At 40.5% G+C, this 20,376-nt stretch overlaps 1 protein-coding gene across 8 annotated transcripts in view; it reads left to right on the forward strand.

Annotated features, from left to right (window-relative positions):
* Nucleotides 1-20,376, forward strand: part of cep170aa (centrosomal protein 170Aa) — a 187,209-nt gene that overhangs the window by 63,204 nt on the left and 103,629 nt on the right. For 7 of the 8 annotated variants that reach the window (XM_073050490.1, XM_073050493.1, XM_073050492.1 and 4 more), the window contains 5 exons: nucleotides 2,979-3,057; nucleotides 3,714-3,772; nucleotides 3,894-4,029; nucleotides 11,966-12,127; nucleotides 16,786-17,259. In XM_073050490.1, coding sequence (XP_072906591.1) covers nucleotides 2,979-3,057; nucleotides 3,714-3,772; nucleotides 3,894-4,029; nucleotides 11,966-12,127; nucleotides 16,786-17,259 — 910 coding nt within the window. The remainder of the gene's footprint in view (nucleotides 1-2,978; nucleotides 3,058-3,713; nucleotides 3,773-3,893; nucleotides 4,030-11,965; nucleotides 12,128-16,785; nucleotides 17,260-20,376) is intronic. The other variant, XM_073050491.1, reaches the window with a different exon arrangement.

The raw sequence follows: 20,376 nt of genomic DNA on the forward strand, positions 1-20,376 counted from the left end.
AGAAGCCAGTCTTCAGTCATTTAGATCTATTCTTCAAGAAATAGGTTATGGATATTGCTGTAGTCAGCATTCCAAGTGTATACTACAGAATTAGCTGAGCCCTAATTAAGTTTGTTGACTACACTTACAATACTAAAGATGTCTAGACATTTATAAAATTAGTAAGTTCTGTCATGTTCACAGATATAAAAAGAGGAAAAATTTGATCCAGCTAATTGGTATCCAGTCATATTCTCAATCAAGAGCAAGGTAATAAAGGCGTTTTCAATAATAGCCTGCTTTGCAATGCCAGGTTTTTTTGTTTGGTCCTAACCCACAGTTGCTGTCGTTTCCAGGATGTGTTAAAATGGAATGCCAAAGGTTCTGCTGTCTTTATAGTTATGTAAATTCTGACCAATATAATTCCATTCGCTCTAAAGACATAAATCAAGTGATGGACTGGATTTCTGATTATGTGAATCGGTCGATCCTTAGTGCTTGGATTCATATATAGTGCCTTGATAAAGTATTTAACTCCTACAGCTGTTTTCACATTCTACTGTCTCATTTTCTAAATTTAAAATATATTGAAGTAGGATTTTTTAAACTAATCTACAAAACATTGTGCATCATGTCAAATCAAAAGAAAAATTCCAAAACCTGTCAACAATTCACTAAAAATTAGAAATCAATATTGTGAGGCTGAAAAAGAAATCATCCCCTTTATAATTACTACGCTAACTTTCCACTAATACAATATATTACTTTACCAATTCACCCAATTTGTTGATGTAGAAAATTGAAGGATCACCTGCTTTCAATGAATTGATAAGGATAATGGGTAGATTTTCAACAGACCAAACCAAAATGAAGGGAAAAAAGAGCATTGAAGACATGTCAGGGAAATTATAACAGAAAAGTACAAATCTGGGAAAGGGTTCAAGACCACCTCAAAGGCACTTTACATACCTCAGAGCCCAGTGCAGTCCATCTTTTTAGAAAACAGTGGAAAAAATGTGAAACCACAGCTACACTGCCTTGGTCAAGCTGCCTCTCTAATGTTAGTTGCCAGAGAAGGATGGTACTTGTAAAAGAGGCTACTGAGACACCAGTAGTCACTCAGGATGAGCTGCAGAAGTCAGTGGCTACAAATGGAGATGAAGTTCATGGCTCCACAATCTCTTAAGGCCCTGTACAGAAAGAGTATTTATGGAAGAGTGGCAAGGAAGAAGCCCAGGTTTTCTTAAAAGCATATCCTTGCCTGTAAAGAGTTACTTAAAAAATGCTATAAAGATGTGGAAGAAGAGATATTGTGGCCAGGTGAGACAAAAGTGGAACATTTTGGCCTGAACACTAAGAGCGCGTGATGTAAATCTAATACTGTGCATCAACCAGGTAACATCATCCCTGCTGTAAAGTATGAGGGAGTTTGCATCATACTGTGGGGTTGCTTTTAAGCGGCAGTGACTGGAAATCTGGTCAGGATTAAAGGGAAGATGAATGCTGCTAAATAGAGATTCTGGATTAAAAACCTGGTAGCCTCTGCCAGAAAGCTTAAATCGGTGACGAAGTTCATCTTTCAGCAGGACAATGACCTAAGGCACACTGCTAGAGCGATCATGGAGTAGGTTCAGATGAAGAAAATTGATGTCCTTGAGTGGCCCATTCACAATACTGACTTTAACACAATTGAGCATCTCTGGCAAGAGCTCAAGATTACTGTCAGTAACCTGGCACAGCTTGAGCGATTTTGGAAGGAAGAATGGGCAAATCTTGCTCCATCACATTGTGAAAAGCTAATTGAGACTTATCCAAAAAGACTACAGGCTGTAATGGCTTTGAGAGGTAGTTCAACTAAATACTAAGCCAAGGGGAATGAATACTTTTGAACTGCTAACATTTCAGTTTCAGAATATTTATTTCTTCATGCTTTACAATTTTCCCTGTATTTTGGGCTCTACAATGTCAAAAAGGAGCATGTAATTGAAAATCCCTGGTCATTTATGTGACCAAAGGGTTAGGGGCTGAATACTTTTTCAAGGTACTGTGTGCATTCCATTCAAGCTTGCTGTAAAACTAAAGCACACACTCAAAATGTTGGAGGAACTCAGCAAGTTAGATGGCATCTATGGAAATAAATAAGCAGTTGACATTTTGGGTCGAGACCCTTCTTCAGGACTGAAAAGGAAGGAGGAAGAAGTAAGAATAAAAAGGTGGGGGAGGAGAAGAAGGATATTATTCCATTTGCTCTTAAAAAATATGAGGGGTGATTGATATGTTCATGGCCTAAGGTAGAAGGAGTCAATTTTAGAAAACCTAGCACATTTATTTTTCAACATAGTCCCCTCCTACATTTACACACTTAGTCCCGCGGTCGTGGAGCATACAGATCTTGGACCTCCAGAAAGCGTCCACATCAGGGGTAACTCATCGGGGTGATTGATAAGTTCGTGGCCTAAGATAGAAGGAGATGAGTTATACAGCTCTTGTTACATGAACATGCAGGTCAACTCTTTGAGTGATTATGCAGGAAGTTTAAAGTTAATAACTCGACTCCTTCTACCTTAGGCCACGAGCTTATCAATCACCCCGATGAGTTATTAACTTCAAACTTTCTGCATAATCACTCAGTTGAACTGCATGTGCATGTAACAAGAGCTGTATAACTCATCTCCTTCTACCTTAGGCCACAAACTTATCAATCACCCCTGCTGTGGACACTTTCTGGCGGTCCAAGATCCGTATGATCTACAACTGCTGGATTAAGTGTGTAAATGTAAGAGAGGACTATGTTGAAAAATAAATGGGCTAGGTTTTCTAAAATGGGCTCCTATCTTAGGCCACGAACTTATTAATCACCCCTCGTAAATGTAATTTTGTAGTTAACTATCTTTGTTTTTATCCAGGAAGTTTGAAAGCAATTCTATTACAAATTCTATTTTGAGGTATGAGAAATAATCTGTTACTGGTTCCTAACTGGAATGCCGTTATTTTCACAGACATTCGTAAATGAAACCCGTATACCAGAGCAGACCTACATCACTCTGAAGATTGATGATAAACTTCGATTTGGTTATGATATCCTTCTTAGTGAACACTGAAATTTTACAAATTGATTTGCAGCCTACTAAACAGAAATAGGGTATTCAATCAGGTTTGTCTGTTCTGATACTTATTCTCACACAAATATCCTATATCTCTCCATCTTGCTGTGTTAACATCCTTTTATTCCAATCTACTTCGCATTCATCAAGCTTCTCTTTAAATGTATTTCTTTTTCTCTCACCTATTCCTACCAGTAAATAGCACTTCTGGGTTTTAAAAAAATATATACATGCGAATTTTTAATTATTATTTTAATTTGGCCTTGTCAAGAGTCAAGTGCAAAACAACATGCAATCTCATCAGATTTCTGTTTTCTAAAACTTATTCAATTTATAAAACCAACTCTCAGCCTTTTGAGATTACCGTGTAATTCTGTTAATCAACAATCTGGATATGTGGGCAATTATATACATGCAAGCCATTATCTAGTGGTGTCTTTTTAGTAAACAGTGATAACACTGCTTGTAAATATATTTAATGGCATTAGCCATTATACATCATGCTACAACTGATTTCCCTGCCACACCCTCCACAACAATTAGAAATGCTGATGATTACTTTTCAACAGCTAAAAATATTTTAGTTTGCACGCTGTTATTTTGTTCCCAAGTTTCCTTAATATGCTTCACATACTAATTTGTTTACTGTGGTGAGAGGGGAACTGCGAGTCCCTGAAGAAGCACTTAAGGTAAGGGCTATCAGTATTAAGTTACACGATATAATGTTCTGCATCCATTTTAGTTCTATTATGCCATAATATCTGTGCACTAAAAGTAAAACTTTTGGAAGTAACTGAACCTTGTTTCCAGCATGAAAAGTTTACAAGCCAGTTGCAGTTACCACAGAAACCTCCAGAGGCTGAAGAATCAAAGGAGATGATGGACGGCTCTATGGAGGCCAGAGCAGATATGATTGTCAGTACGGTAGATTTGCACAAGGCTGCAGGTACTTTGCTTCTTACTTAATATAATATTAGATATGTATTGCTTATTAATTGTACCTTTTAGTCATTGCAAAATGTTGCATTAAAACTTTAATGCATCACTTTTACATTACTACTCTTTGGGGCTGTTTATTACTGATTATTTTATTACATGTGCTCACTGTTGGAGGTATCTGAGCATGCAGTCAGTTCACTTTGGTGCATAAATTCTGTATATTTATGTTTTAATGGAACTGAATATGGAACAATTTATCTTATAATTAACAAATGAAAATAATGAAAAATAGGTGATTAAGGTGGTTTAGAATTTATATATACTTAATGCTGTACAGTTCAGTTTTAGAGTCATTAAATTGGAACTTTGGAACTTTGTAAAAGTTGGTAATCATCTCAGCTATCCATCATCATGTGCTGTGTGGCAGGTTCTGTAATTAAATCAGTTGTGTTAAACTGATTCCAAAATACATCAGATATTTGGATCTCAAAATAACTTCTGCCCAAAGTAAAATTAGAGTTTCTTATGCTTAGAGAAAATTTTCTTTGGAATTTCTCAGTTCGCAAATCTTCCCTGTAAATGTCAGTGTATAACTAATATAGGTACTTATTCTTTAATATAGCGATTTATTATTTGTACCTCCAGAATTTATTCAAATTTTACTTTAAAAAGGCAGTTTGCTTAATGTTGAGTTATTTTTCAAGTATCTTGGAACATATTACATAAATCCTAGTTGTTGTACATGTACTTTACGAGTGAACATTCTAGTTTTGCTGAGACACTGGAGGTGGAAATAATGAGAAGTCTCTGAAGTATTTGTGGATCTTTAGAATTTGCCCCTCAAGATGAGGCAGGACAGTGGCACAGCTAACAAAACTGCAGTGTTGTGTCTACAGTAATCAAGGTTCAATTCTGAGCTTTGATATTTATGTGGAGTTTGCATGTTCTCCCTAACGTCCGTGTGAATTTCCTTTGGCATATGGGAGGAAACCAGAACATGAGAGAGACGTGCCTAACGTCCGTGTGAATTTCCTTTGGCATATGGGAGGAAACCAGAACATGAGAGCATGGTGGGACTAATGTTCTGAGTTGTGCATATTTCAATGCAAGGAGTATTGCAGGAAAAGCAGATGAGCTTAGGGCATGGATCAGCATGTGCAGCTGTGACATTGTAGCCATTAGTGTGACCTGGTTGCAGGAGGGCCAGGATTGGCAGGTTAATGTTCCAGGGTTCTGTTGTTTTACACTTTATAGAGTATGGGGAAATGGTAGCATTACCTGCCAGGGAAAATGTCATGGCAGTGCTCAGTCAGGACAGACCGGAGAGCTTGTCTGCTGAGGCTTTATGGGGGGAACTGAGGAATGAGAAAGGGATGACCATGTTAATGGGATTATATAATAGTCCACCCAGCAGTCAGTGGGGGATTCGTAAGGCGAAAATTTCTAAGTAAGCAAGTTTATTTGTATATAGAGAGATTGCAGACTGTTGCAAGAAATCTAAGGTTTGGATGGTAGGTGATTTGAACACATATTGACTGGGACTCCCATGCTGTAAAAGGGCTGGATGGGATGGAGTTCCTCATGTGTTCAGGAAAGTTTCATTAATCAGTTCCTAAGTTCCAACTAGAGAGAATGCAGTACAAGATATCCTATTAGGGCATAAGACTGGGCAGATGATGGAAGCTTGTGTAGGGAACACTTTACACCTAGTGATCATAATGGCATTAGTTTCAAAATAATTATGGAAAAGGACAGATCTGGTCCTCGGGCTGAGATTCTAAATTGGAGAAAGGCCAATTTTGATGTCATCTGAAAGGATCTGGTAAGTGTGGATTGGGACAGGTTGTTTTCTAGCAACTGTATACATGGTAAATGGGAGGACTTCAAAAGTGAAATTTTGAGAGTACAGAGTTTTTATGTTCCTGTCAGAATACTAAGCAAGGAGAACAGGTTTAGGGAGCCATAGTTTTCAAGAGATATTGAGGCCCTGGTGAAGAAGAAGAAAAAGAAAGGGGTGCAACACAGGCATAGGCAGGAAGGAACAAATGAGGTACTTAAGTAGTATAAGAAATACAAGAAAATACTTAAGAAGGAAATCAGAAGGGCTAAAAGAGGACATGAGGTTGCTCTAGTAGACAAGCTAAGGAGAATCCCAAGGACTTCTACAGGTATGTACATTAAGAGCAAAAGAATAGCAGGGATAAAATTAGTCCTCTGAAAGATCAAGTGATCATCTATTAATGGAGCTCAAAGAAGTAGGGGAGACCTTGGATGGATTTTTGCATCTGTATTTTGCTCCAGAGACAGAAACAGTCTATGCAAGTGAGGCAAAGCAGCAGCGAGGTCCTGGACCGTATTTTGATTAGAGTTTTGTATAATGATTGTTTAATGTTATTTCCTGTTCACAAGCACAAGGAGAATGAAATAATTGTTACTCCGGATCCAATGCAGTACAAAAAAAAGCCAAAAGATAAAGAACACAAAATAATAATAATAAAAAACACCATCAGTATAAAGCTTTATATAGATTGATTGTATGTCCATAAAGTGGCACTAGGCTGTACGTAAGGTGACTGATGGGAAATGAAGTAGTAGTGGTGGAGTTAGTGGGTGGAGGTGTTGATCAGCCTTACTGCTTGGGGAAAGTAACTGCTTTTCAGTCTGGTGATCCTAGCACGGATGCTTTGTAGTCTCCTTTCTGAAAGATCTGTGAGACAATAGTGTTCAATGCCGAACTGAAATCCAAAAACAGCATTCTGACACAAATATCCTTGTTTTCTAGGTGTGGCAGGGGCAGGTGAATGACAGAAGTTATGGCATCTGTCATAGAGCAGTTCTGTCAGTAAGCATATTGGTAAGTGCCCAATGTGGCACCAGTGGAGTTTGTGATATATACCATTACCAGCCATTCAAAGCACTTAATTTGTGGTAGTGCCCCTGTGCTGTAGTCACTTAGTACTGCAGATGTAGAGTTCTTCGGTACAGGAATGACGGTGGCTGATTTGAAGCATGTGGGGACAGCAACCTGGATGAGTGAGGTGTTGAAGATGTCGGTGAAAGCATCAGTGAGCTGATGTGCACGCTCCCTGAGTACTCAGCCTGGGGTATTGTCTGGTCCGGTAGTCTTATGAGGATTGACTCTGCAGAATCCTTCTTGCATCTGGAAGTGGGGGGTGGGGGGGGGTGGTGAAATAGCTTTTATGGCCAGCGTTGTATTGCAGGCCTCGAAACGTGTATAAAAGTTTTAGAGCATTGAGGGGGGAGGCATCAGTGGTACAGTCAATGCTGTTTTCCCGTGCGTAGTCAGTAATGAGCTTAATGCCCCACCACATACTCTGTGGATTGTTGTCAGAAAAGTGTTCAATGGTTCAATTTAATATCAGAGAATGTATACAGTATACATTTTTACTCTGCAGAATCCACAAAACAGAAGAAAAACCCCAAGGAATGAATGGCATAAAAAACACCTCCCATGCAGAAGCAGCAGCAAAGCATCATCTGAATTTTTTGTGCATTGGTGATCTTTGCCCTCTTGATGCCTAAGATGAGGTTTCTCTTGGTTGCTCAGAGAACTGCTCTGTCACTGGACATGAAGGCAGTGTCCCATGACTTTAGTGGGAAGGCACCTTGGCACTTAGCCAGTGATTCTGGTTCGGCTGTGAGATGACCATTCTTGAGGTTCCAGTGTTGTCTGTGCACTTACTGATGCAGTTGATGACAGATGAGGCATATTCCTCAAGGCCTGTGTCTACTCAGTTGGTGACAGCCTCTTTGAACATCTGCCAGTGGTCAGTTCAAAACAGTCCTGAAGCATAGAGATTGCCTTGTTGGGTCATACATTCATGGTCCTCTTGACCGGTTTCTTCATTTTAAGCAATGGTTAGTAAAATTGCTGGGATTAACATTATGGAAGTTTTTGAATTGTGGGAGGAAACCCACAAGGAGGATGTACAGGGACTCCTTACAGAATGGCACCTAAATTGCATCCTCAACAGCCTAAGCTGTAATATTGTTGTGCTAACCGCTATGCTATGGTGGTGCAATAAATAAAGAAGTCTGTGGATTTTTGTAATTTTATTTAGATAGAGTGCTGAACTGGCCCTTCCAGCCATGCCACCCTGCAACCCCTGATTTAACCTAGCTTCATCATAGGACAACTTGCAATGAACAATTAACCTTCTAACTGGTACATCTCTGGTCTGTGGAAGGAAACCAGAGCACCCAGAGAAAACCCATGCATTCGACAAGGAGGACGTACAGAGACTCCTTGCAGAACAGCACTGGAATTGAACTCTAATCTCTGGAATGCCTCGAGCTATAACGGCGATGTGCTAACGGCTTTGGTACTGTGGCACCCTACATATGGTCAGAGAGGCAAGATGAGGATGTGGGATGGCTTTGTAAGTACTATATCTGTTTGTATAAATGTTGCCGAGTCTGTTTGTTCTGCTAGTAGCCGTAGTGACGTGTTGTGGGACTTTGGGTAAAACATCCTGCAGTTAACATGATTAAAGTCTCCTGCAATTATGAAGACACCATCCAGATGCTTGTTTTGTAGAGAGCTGATGATACCATAAAGCTCTCTCAGTGCATTCCTCGGTGCTCAGGGAAGATGTAGACAGCGGTGATGAACGTAACAGTAAACTGCCCGAGCAGGTAATGCAGCCTTCATTTAATTATAATGTGTTCAATTTCCCCAGAACAGTGACTGCTAACCACGGATGATTTTGTGCACCAACCTTTGTTTAATGTACCCATAGATTCCACCTCCTTTGGATTTCACTGATGGGGGAGTTTCTGCCTGCGCAGAACAGAGGCATCCCATCGAGTTGAAATGCCAAGTGAGGCATGTTGCCATTTAACTGTGTTTCAGTGAAAGCTAGAATGCAGCAGTTTCTCATCTCTGTGTGTTCATTCTTAGTCTCAGCAAGTCCATTTTATTATCTAGCGAGCGGACGTTGGCCAGGACAAGTGATGGCACCGCCTGTCTGGTCAGGTTAACTCTCAGCCTCGCGAGTACCCCAGCTCTCTTGTCAAGCTTCTGTTTCCTCTCACACTGCCTGCATCTGCCACTCCCTTGGCTGACCTGCTCACTGTCAACGTGTCTGGTGTTCAGAGTGGTTGCCTCTCTGACTAGAGGTCAGTGACTAGTGGTGTGCCACAGGGGTCGGTGCTGTCATCAATATCAATGATCTGGATCAGCAAAATTGCAGGTGACACCAAGAATGGGTTGTAGTAGATAGCAAGGAAGATTATTAAAGCTTGCAGTGGGATCTGGACTGGCTGAAAAATGGCAGATAATGCAGACAAGTGTCTAAACAAATACTGTTTCTCTGGGTCAAGGTGCAATATGCAGTTTACTTATAGTCACACACAGTGCATTTCATGACAATCCAGCACATACAGTCACAAAATAATATTAACACAAGTCCCTGACAGGCATGAAGTGAAGATTGACAAGTTGACATAATGAGTGAGATGTATGTTTATATAAGCCAGTAACATGTTACTGATACTGTTATAATAAAACAGTCATATAAATATTTGAAACAGCAGCAAGAAAAGATGAAAAGTGACCAGTGCAGGATCAGTGTCTGAGTTGGAGAGTGTGGTGGGATGGTGATGGCAGCAGAGTGTTAAGAAGTCAAACCGCCTGGGAGAAGAATAGCTTCCTTCTATGTTTTAAGGATAGATGGAGATTTTTCCACAAAAGCTTTTAGTTTTAAGGCCATTAGCTGCATGATTTCTTATCATGTTTTGCAGTTTCATAGATAATCAATAACCAGCTTAAACTGCTTGGAGTTTACAAAGCAGACTGACATGTAGTGCAAAGTACATCTGCAGTATTACTTCTTGAGAGTTTTACCAAACATTGAAACTTTAAAATTCTTATTTGTTATTGCATCCATTTTACCAGGAATTTTTAAACTGCTGCTACTATAGAACCATAGAACACAACAGCACAGTACAGGCCCTTCAGCCCTCCATGTTGTGCTGACCCATATAATCCTTTTTAAAAAAAAAAGTACTAAACCCACACTACCCCATAACCCTCCATTTTTCTTTCATCCATGTGCCTGTCCAAGAGGCTCTTAAATACCCCTAATGTTTTAGCCTCCACCCTGGCAAGTCATTCCAGGCACTCACAACTCTCTGTGTTTATAAAAGAAAAACAACTTACACCTGATGTCTCCCCTAAACTTCCCTCCCTTAATTTTGTACATATGCCCTCTGGTGTTTGCTATTGGTGCCCTAGGAAACAGGTACTGACTATCCACCCTATCTATGCCTCTCATAATCTTGTAGACCTCTATCAAGTCCCCTCTCATTCTTCAACGCTCCAAAGAGAAAAGTTCCAGCTCTGCTAACCTTGCTTCATATGACTTGTTCTCCAAACCAGGCAACATCCTGGTAAATCTCCTCTGCACCCTCTCCATAGTTTCCACATCCTTCCTATAATGAGGTGACCAGAATTGAACACAATACTCTAAGTGCGGTCTCACCAGAGATTTGTAGAGTTGCAACATGACCTCTCTACTCTTGAACTCAATCCCCCTGTTTATGAAGCCTAGCATCCCATAGGCCTTCTTAACTACCCTATCAACCTGCGCAGCGACCTTGAGGGATGTATGGATTTGAACTCCAAGGTCCCTTTGTTCATCCACACTCTTAAGTAACTGACCATTAATCCTGTACTCAGTCTTCTGGTTTGTCCTTCCAAAATGCATCACCTCACACTTGTCCAGATTGAACTCCATCTGCCATTTTTCTGCCCAACTCTGCAGCCTGTCTATATCCTCTTGTAACCTTCGACAACCTACAGCTCCATCCACAACTCCTCCAATCTTCGTGTCATCCGCAAACTTACTCACCCATCCTTCCGCCTCTACATCCAGGTCATTTATAAAAATCACGAATAGCAGGGGTCCCAGGACAGATCCCTGTGGCACTCCACTAATGTATGATTATAGCCTACAAGTTGTACATAATGACTTCTATGCTTTTTAGCTTTCACTTTTATCAGCTCTTCCACCCATCAATGAATATCTCTTTTGCTGGTCACACTGGGCGGTGGAAATAGAGAAGCTTTTAAAGTATCTTTGCAGATCTTAAGAGCTTTTCCCTCAAGAATAGGTGGCACAATAATCTGGCAGAGTTGCTGCCTCGTGACTCCAGCAACCCAGGTTCAATCCTGACATCTGCTGTTCCTCATGCGGAGTTTGATGATGTGGGTTTCCTCCCGTGTGCTTGTTCTTTCCAAGCTTTAAGTCTGTTTTTGATTTTATAATAAGGTCCTCAATGTTTATAAGGCACATCCAGCAGTTGTAAAGTGTTATGGCAGATATGAGCAATGTTTTCAGAACCAATCAACTACCTGATAATTACGCAGATAGTTAACTGTTGTAATAATATTCAAGAAGGAATCATTAATTATGGAATTGAATCTATGCAGGTTGTCTAGAGAACAATCCAATTGCTTTATTTCTCCTAACCCTTTAAATTATTTTCCCTTAGCTATCTAGTTCCTTTCTGAATTAATATTACAGGCAGAGTTCCAGATCGTTTACTTGTCTTTTTCCTCACATGCCCACAGCATTGACAATATGTTGACCAAACAATAAATTATAAATAAACATTCATTTAAAAAGTTTATGTTTAGTTCTGTGATTGGGAAGGTGTGTCGTGAGGCATCATAGTAACTGACTGCATTCGTAATACTGAGCTTAGCAAAATATTTTAAATTTAGTGAATGTTTTTAAAGTTATTTGATGAGCTCAGTATGATTCAAATGAAATTGTTTTCCTGCAATCATTCACGTCTAAACTGTTGGCCTACAGACGCACTAAGCTATTAGATTAGGGTTTATACTTGATGTTTTCTGCTCATAGAAGTAGTTCTTGAGAGCTAATATTCCTTGCTTTACTTATTGCTTTGGTGGACAGTAGATACTACTTCTGTACCAGTAGCCCGAGGTACCCCGCTGTATGGACAGCCTGCTTGGTGGGGTGAAGATGATGCCGATGATGAGAATTCAAGTAAACAGGAGTCCAAGCCAGTGAGCGTGAAGGCAGAAAGCAGCGCTACAGGAGATAGGAACCCAAGCAGTAAGTCTCCGGAGTATCAGCCTGTTCAACAGTTACTGTGACAATTTTTTATACGCTACCGGTAAACTAGTTTGTAGCTGAACCTTATCAACACATTTGAAACATAGAATAATATAGCACAGGAGCAGGCCCTTCTTCCCAGGATGTTATGCAAATGTAAATGGCTAACTAAACTAATCCCTTCTGTCGACACAATGCCTATATCCCTCTGTTCTCTGCACATTCCTGTGCCTGCCTTAAATGCTTCCATCATATTTGCCTCCAGTACACTGGCAGCTGATTCCAGGCACCTACACTCTGTGCATATAAGGAAGAACCTTTCTCCCCCTCACCTTAAATGCATGCCCTCTAGTATTAGACATTTCAACCCTGGGAAAAAGTTGCCGGCTATCTATTCTAGCTATGATCTTTGTAGACTTCTATTCTCAGCCTCCACTGCTCCAGAGAAACAGGCCAAATTTGACCAGTCTCTCAATATAGCACATACCCTCTCATCCAGACCATATCCTGGTAACCTCTTCCACTCCCTCTCCAAAGCCTCCACATCTTTCATGTACCGGGTGACCAGAATTCAATGCAATACTCCAGATGTGGCCTAATCAGTATTTTATAAAGCTGCAACATTAACTTCCTGACTCTTGAACTCAATGCCTTGACTAGTAAAGGCAAGCATGCCACATGCCTCTTTTTAACTGCCCTGTCAACTTGTGCAGCCACTTTAAGGAAGCAGTGGGCTTTAAAAAAATTTTACTTAGAGATGCAGTGCGGAACAGACCCTACCAGCCCAACGAGCTGGGCTGCCTAGCAACCCACCTATTTACCACTAGCTTAATCACAGGACAACTTACAATGACCAGTTAACCTACTAACCTACTGGAATGTGGGAAGAAACCGGACCACTGAGAGAAACCCATGCTGTCCACAGGAAGAATGTATGAACTCTTTACCGACGACACTGAATTGAACTCTGAACTCAGGAATGCCCGAACTGTATTAGCAACGCATTAGACACGATGCTACCATGATGCTCTTTGGGACTTGGACCCCAAGATGCCTTTGTATATCAACACTGAATAATGCTGCTGTAATTGTGTACTGTCCTTTTATATAGTCATAGAGAAGTACAGCACAGAAACAGGCTCTTCTGCTCATCTTGTCCATGCCGAAACAATTTATTCCCTAAACAATGCAGTATAACAACTATTTTACATAGCATTTACATTGTATTAGGTATTATAAGTAATCTAGAGATGATTTAAAGTATGTGGGAGGATGTGCGTGGGTTATCATGGATCGGGATCGAAAAAATCGGAAGTTCTCTCACTAAGTAAGTCGGAACAGGTACATCTGGTATTATTTAGCGTCAGTTAGTCAAACGTTTGTCTTAGTATATAGTATATATTTTACCTTTCTATACATATAAAACATTTAAGAACATATGTTTCAGTGCCGGGCTCGGGAATGGAATTTCCCGAGTTCGATCCAGTGACAGACCGCTCCTGAGTGCGCTCTCCAATGTGCCAGGTTGATGTGGAGGATCAAAAACCCAAAACCCAATAATTAAACCACTGCGTTGCTTATTAATAATTATAGCTTTCATCGGGGCAGAGCCTTTCTCACTTTATCCTTTAAAATTGTTCCAATCGTTGACCGATGTAGCCTAACGCTTTTCCAATGACCAATGGCGTTTCACCTCTTTCCGATCGCTTTATTATTTCCACTTTATTTTCAATCGTGATCGTGATTATTTTCATGAACAGAAACACTGCGGATTCAGATCTCTGCCGCCGGGTCCTAATGTCCACCGCACTGAGACAGGTTAAATAAGGTCTGGGGTTCCACTGGGTCCTAAGGTCCAGCGCATTGAGACAGGTTGAATAAGGGACTTGAGCATCCACGAACTTTGGTATCCGCGAGGGGTCCCGGAACCAATCCCTCACAGATAAGGAGGGCCGACTGTAACTTGAGTCTTCCAGACCCAGCAACATCCTTGTAAATTTTCTCTGTACTCTTTCAACCTTGTTTACATATTTGCTGTGAGCAGGTGACGAAAACTGCATGCAATACTCCAAATATGGCCTCACCAACATCTTGAACAACTTCAACATAACATTCCATCTCCTGTACTCAATGCATTGATTTATGAAGGCCAATGTGTCAAAAGCTTTTCTTAATCCCTATCTGCCCGTGACACCACTTTCAACAAATTATGGCCCTGTATTCCCAGATCCCTTTGTTTTACCACATTGCTCAATGCCCTACCTTTCACTGTATAAACCTACCCTGGTTAGTCCTACCAAAGTGCAAAACCTTGCACTTGTCTGGATTAAATTTCATCTGCAATTTTTCAGCCCAGTTTTCCATCTGAATCAGATCCCTCAACAAGCCATGAGAACCTTCCTTGCTGTCCACTACACCCTTAATCTTCGTGTCATCTGCAAATTTGCCAATCCAGTTAACCACATCATCATCAAGATTATTGATATAGATGATAAACAACAAAGGACCCAGCACTGATCCCTGCAGCACACCACTAGTCACAGTCCTCCAGACAGAGAGGCAACCATCTACTACCACTCTCTGGTTCTCCCACAAAGCTAATATCTAATCCAATTTACTACCTCATCTTGAACGCTGAGTGACTGAACTTTCTTGACCAACCTTCGATGTGGGACCTTGTCAAGAGCCTTGCTAAGGTCCATGTCGGCAACATCCACTGTCTTGCCTTCATCCACTTTCATAGTAACTTGAAATACTCTTAAGATTGGCTAGATATTACCTACCAGGCATGAAGCCATGCTGACTATCCTTAATCAGTCCATGTCTATAGAAATACTTAAATATCTGGTCCCTAGGAATAACTTCCAATAACTTTCTAACAACTGATGTCAGACTCACCAGTCAGTAATTTACTGGTTTATGTTTGGAGCCTTTTTTTTTAAACAGTGGAAGAACGTTGGCTATCCTCCAATCCTCTGGTACCTCTCCTGTCACTAAGGGTGATTTAAATATCTCTGCTAAGGCCCCGGCAATTTCTACACTTGCCTCCCGTTGGGTTTGAGGGAGCACATTGTCAGGCCCAGGGGATTTATTCACCCTGATTTGCCTCAGGATAACAAGCATCTCTCTCTGTAATCTACACAGGGTCCATGAAGTAAATGCTGCTTTGCCTCAGTTCTGTAGTCTCTGTGACCATCTCCTGAATAAATACAGATGCAAAAGATTTATTTCAGATCTCCTCTATCTGTTGTGGCTCCACAGCATGGAGTAGCAATCTGATCTTCCAGAGGATCAACTTTGTCCCTTGCAATCCATTTGCTCTTAACATATCTGTAGAATCCCTTAGGATTCTTCTTTACTTTGTCTGCTAGAGCAACTTCATGCCTTCTTTTAGCCCTCCTGATTTATTTAAGCGTTCTTATGCATTTCTTCTGCTCCATAAGTACCCCATTTGTTCCCACCTGCCTATACCTCTTATACACCCCCTTTTCTCTTAACTAGGGCCTCAATATCTCTTGAAAACCAAGGTTCCCTATGCTTGTTATCTGATCTCCTGAAGTGCCACATCTGACACATGGCTAGATTAAGCTCCATCTGCCATTTCTAGCCCATGTTGGCAACTGTTCTATATCCTGTAGTATCCTTTGGCAATCTATGCTGTCTGCAGTGCCACCAACTTTGTATCATTTGTGAACTTACCAACCTGTCTACTTTTTCATCCAATTAATTTATGTATATCACTATTAAAAGGTCAAAATCATGCTGACTGTCCCTAGTTAGGCCATGGTTTAACAAATGTTTTTAAATCCTATCCCGAAGAATCCTCTCCTATAGCTTCCCTACCATTGATGTGAGCCTAATCGGCCTGAAGTTTCCAGGATTATCTCCATTTCTGCCTTTAAACAACATTTGTTACTGTTCTTTGCCAATCGTCTGAGACCTTGCCTGAGGCTAGAGAGAACATTCTAGCTGTAGCAGGAGCTAGACAAATTGGAAGAATAAGCAAAGAAGTGATAGATGGAATACAATCTTGGGAAATGTATGATAATGCATTTTGGTAAAAGGAACAATTGTGTGGACCATTATCTAAATGGAGAAAGTTCAAACATCAGATTATTTCTTCTCAAATGCTTCGTATTTTTCTCCCAACTATTGTGCTATCTCTATAAAGTAAAACTTTGAAAAAGATTCTTATGGACTTTTTGCAAGTGCTAGGCTTCTGTTGGAATTTTCTACAAAACATGGAACAATTAAGAGTACCAACCTGCAGTGTATCAGGTTGCCATATTAATCTGTTCCATTGTTTGGTCAGCCTCTGTATAATGCAAGTATTAATTTTAAAGTATGATTCATTGCTGTGAATATATTTCAATGTATTTTCTATGTTTAGGGTAGTATTTGTATAATTTTCATAAAATCTGAAGAAAGTTGCAAATAACCACTAAAATATATGTGAGAATTATTTTTTTTACTTTCACTTGTTCCTCATTCAAATCTTGAATGGTTTTAATCCTGTCACTTCTGATGCTCTAACAGAAGCCATAGAGTCTGAAAAGAAATTCTTTGGAAATTTATTCTAGAAATGCTATAAATTTGCTGTCATGTTTAATCTGCCCTTAAGTGGTGAATTTCACTGACTTTCTGTTTTTCTCCCCCAGCAACTGCCAAGGACGTTATTAAAACTGAAGATAGCAAAAACTTACAAGATGAAGTAGTTTATCCATTTTGCAGAGAACCAAGCTATTTTGAAATTCCTACTAAAGAATTTCACCAGTCTGTCCCATCAGTGGAAAGTTCAATTCATGAAATCCCAACAAAGGATACTGAAGCTTCACGTTCAATAGTTCAAGGACATGCATCATTTACGATAGAATTTGATGACCACACTCCAGGCAAAGTAACAATCAAAGATCACGTCACTAAATTCACTCCTGAACAACGCCAGAAGTTGAGGAAGTCTCCACCAGCCACGAAAGAGCTGTCTGGACTCCAGGCTGCAATGATAGCTGCAGAAAGCAAAGTGGCTGATTGGTTGGCACAAAATGATCCACCCCGAATGAGACGGGAATCAGTGGACGAAGATTCCAAAAGCATAAAGAGTGATCTCACAATTCAGATGAGACGATTAAAAGGTAAAACGCTTGGTGGTATCAAAACAAAAGATGGCTAACATGACTTTATTATGGGAAGATCTTGTCTGAATGACTGAACTGACTTTTGGAGGTGACAGTGCATTGATGAGAAACATGTGGTTCATGTATTCTGTGTGAACTGCAAGAAAGTCTTTGATGTTGGGGAGTAAGAGCCCATGGGATTCAAGACAGTTTTACAGATTTATTTGCAATTGATTTGCTTATAGGAGGTAGAGGATGATGGCAAGAGATTTTCTGCAGCTGGAAACCTGTGAACTATCAGATGCCACGGAGAATGGTGCTGGGCCTCTTGCTATTTGTGATATACATTCACGTGATCCGGATGTAATAGTACGTGACATGATTATGTCTGCAGATGATGAGAAAATTGGTGTTATTGACAGTGAGGATGATAGTGTTCAGCCTCAGAATCATAATTGTATGTTGGTAAAATGAAAAAAGCAAAGGCAAATTGAATTTAAGTGATGGACTAAAGGAGGACTAATAAGGCAAAGATGTACAAAACAAATAGTAGAATCCAGAGGAACAAGCACCTTAGTAAACATGGCCAAGGATCTGTGAGGGCATCGGCAAAGTTCAGTGAGATATTTACAATGGAGTACTTGTCTCCATTAGTCGCTAGTCTAGTGTGGTACAATAGTATAAAACTTTATACAATAGTATAAAACTTTGGTTTGGCCACAGCTTGAGTATTGTATGTAGTTCCAATCTCTGTAGTTCTGAAGGACAGAGTTTGGACTGGAGTGGATGCAGTGAAAATACACTAGGATCTTCTCTCTCTGGAATAGACCATTTCATTATAAAATGAGACTGGATCAGCTGGGCTTTATTTCCTTGTAGCTGACAAGTCTGATGGGAAAATCACATTAAGGAATACAGAATTGAAGGGCCTAGAAAAGATAGCAAATGGGAAATGTACACGTTTGAAATTAGGGGTAGGAAGTTTAAAGGGGATTTGAAGGAAACTTTCGTCAGCTATAGGGTGACCAACTGCCTGAAGGAGTGATAGAGGTGGGTATTCTCAGAGAGGCAGTCTGGAGTGCTCCTCATTCAGTTTCTTTATGTATCTGAACCCGGTACCTATCCATTTGCACACCTTGCTCTACTATTACAACACATTAACCATTCTTTGACACCCTGTACCTTCCCCATTAACAACTTGCCTCCACAGCAAACCTATCTTCAACCAACAACCAAATTATAAATACTCACTCCTCTCCACTTCCCAATGTTCACTGCAGATTAAAGTTAACTACTTTCCCCATGGTGAAGAGTCTTAGTTCTGAAGCTTTTACTCAGTTTCTCTTTCTGCAAATGCTGTCTCTTCTGTGTTGTAGCACCTAAGGTGTTTACCCACTTTGTGTTATTATTTTGGTGCATGTTAAAAATACATTTTAAAAACCATTACAGCAGCCATTGTCTGGACAGAGTCAGAGTAGTGATCTTGTGGCTTTAGCTCTTCGAGGCTTCTGCGAAGAGAGAGTTCAGTCAGAGAAAGCAAAGGAAAGAAAAGCTCAAAGTTAAGGATTTTTGCCTTCCCTTCTTTGTATCTGCTCAACTAGGTTGGTAGAGATGCCAGGCAAGATAGTTGAATGCTCCTCTTGTGGTTTGTGGCAAGGCAGGGAGACCTCCATTTTCTAAATGGAGAGAAAATACAAAGCACTGAGGTGCAAAGGGACTTGGGAGTTCCTGTGCAGGATTCCTTAAAGGTTAAATTGCAGATTGAGTCTGTTTTGAAGAAGGCAAATACAATGTCAGCATTCATTTCAAGATGACTGGAATATAAAGCAAGGATGTAATTTTAAGACTTTATGAAGCTCTGGTGAGGCTTTATTGGAGTATTGCGAGCAGTTTTGGGCCCTATCATTGAAAAGATATTCTGACACTGGAGAGGATCCTAAGGAGGTTCACAAAAATGATTCCAGAATTGAGTGACTTGTCATATGAAGAGCATTTGATGGCTTGGGGCTTGTATTCACTAGAATTCAGAAGAATGAGGGGAAGGGCCTTGATAGAGTGGATGTGGAGAGGAGTTTCCTATGATGGAAGATTCTAACATCAGAGGACACAACCTCAGAATAGAGGAGCGTCCTTTTAGAATGGAGGTGAGGAATTTCTTTAGCCAGAGAGTGGTGAACCTGTGGAATTTGTTTTTATGTATATTTAAGGCAGAGGTTGATAGATTCTTGATTGGTCAGAGCATGAATGGATACAGGGAGAAGACAGACGATTGGGACTGAGAAGAAAATTGAATCAGCCAAGATGAATTGTGGAGCAGACTTAATGGGCCAATTGGCCTAATTTTGTTCCTATATTATATGGTCTTATTTAAGAATGTTAGATCTCTTCATAAAGATACCAACCAGTTTGGTACATATATGGATTGATGGTGAGATTCTGTTAAAATGATAAACATGAGAAAATCTGCAGATGCTGGAAATCCAAAGCAACACACACAAAATGCTGGAGGAACTCAGCAGGTCAGGCAGCATCTAGGGAAATGAATAAACAGTCGATGTTTTAGGCCGAGGACGGGAACAGAAGGGGAAACACACCAGAATAAAAGGGTGGGGGGGAGGGGAAGTATGATAGCTGGAAAAGTTATAGGGCTGGAGAGCAAGGAATCTGATAGGAGAGGAGAGTGGACCATAGGGGAAAGAGAAGGAGGAGGAAATCCAGGGGGATGTGATTAACTGGTGAGAAGATGTAAGGCTAGAGTGGACGGGGAGAAGAGGGGAGGGGAATGGATTTTTTTTTAACACTGGAAGGAGAAATAGATGCTCATGCCATCAGTTTGGAGGCTAGCCATATGAAATATAAGGTTTTGCTCCTCTGAGGGTGGCCTCATCATGGCATAAGAGGAGGCACCTGCCCATTCAACTCCTCTCTCTCATCTACATTCAGGACCTCATACAGACCTTCCAGGTGAGGCAACACTTCAGCTGCAAATCTGCTGGGGTCATCTATTGTCTGGTGCTCCCGATGTGGCTTCCTCTACATTGGTGAGACCCGTCATAAATTGGTAGACAGCTTCATCAAGCACTTCTGCTACCTCTGCTCCATCCGACAAAAGTGGAACTTCCTGGTGGCCAAACA

The sequence above is a fragment of the Hemitrygon akajei genome, chromosome 7 (assembly GCF_048418815.1).
Source record: "Hemitrygon akajei chromosome 7, sHemAka1.3, whole genome shotgun sequence".
Classification (NCBI taxonomy): Eukaryota; Metazoa; Chordata; class Chondrichthyes; order Myliobatiformes; family Dasyatidae; genus Hemitrygon; species Hemitrygon akajei.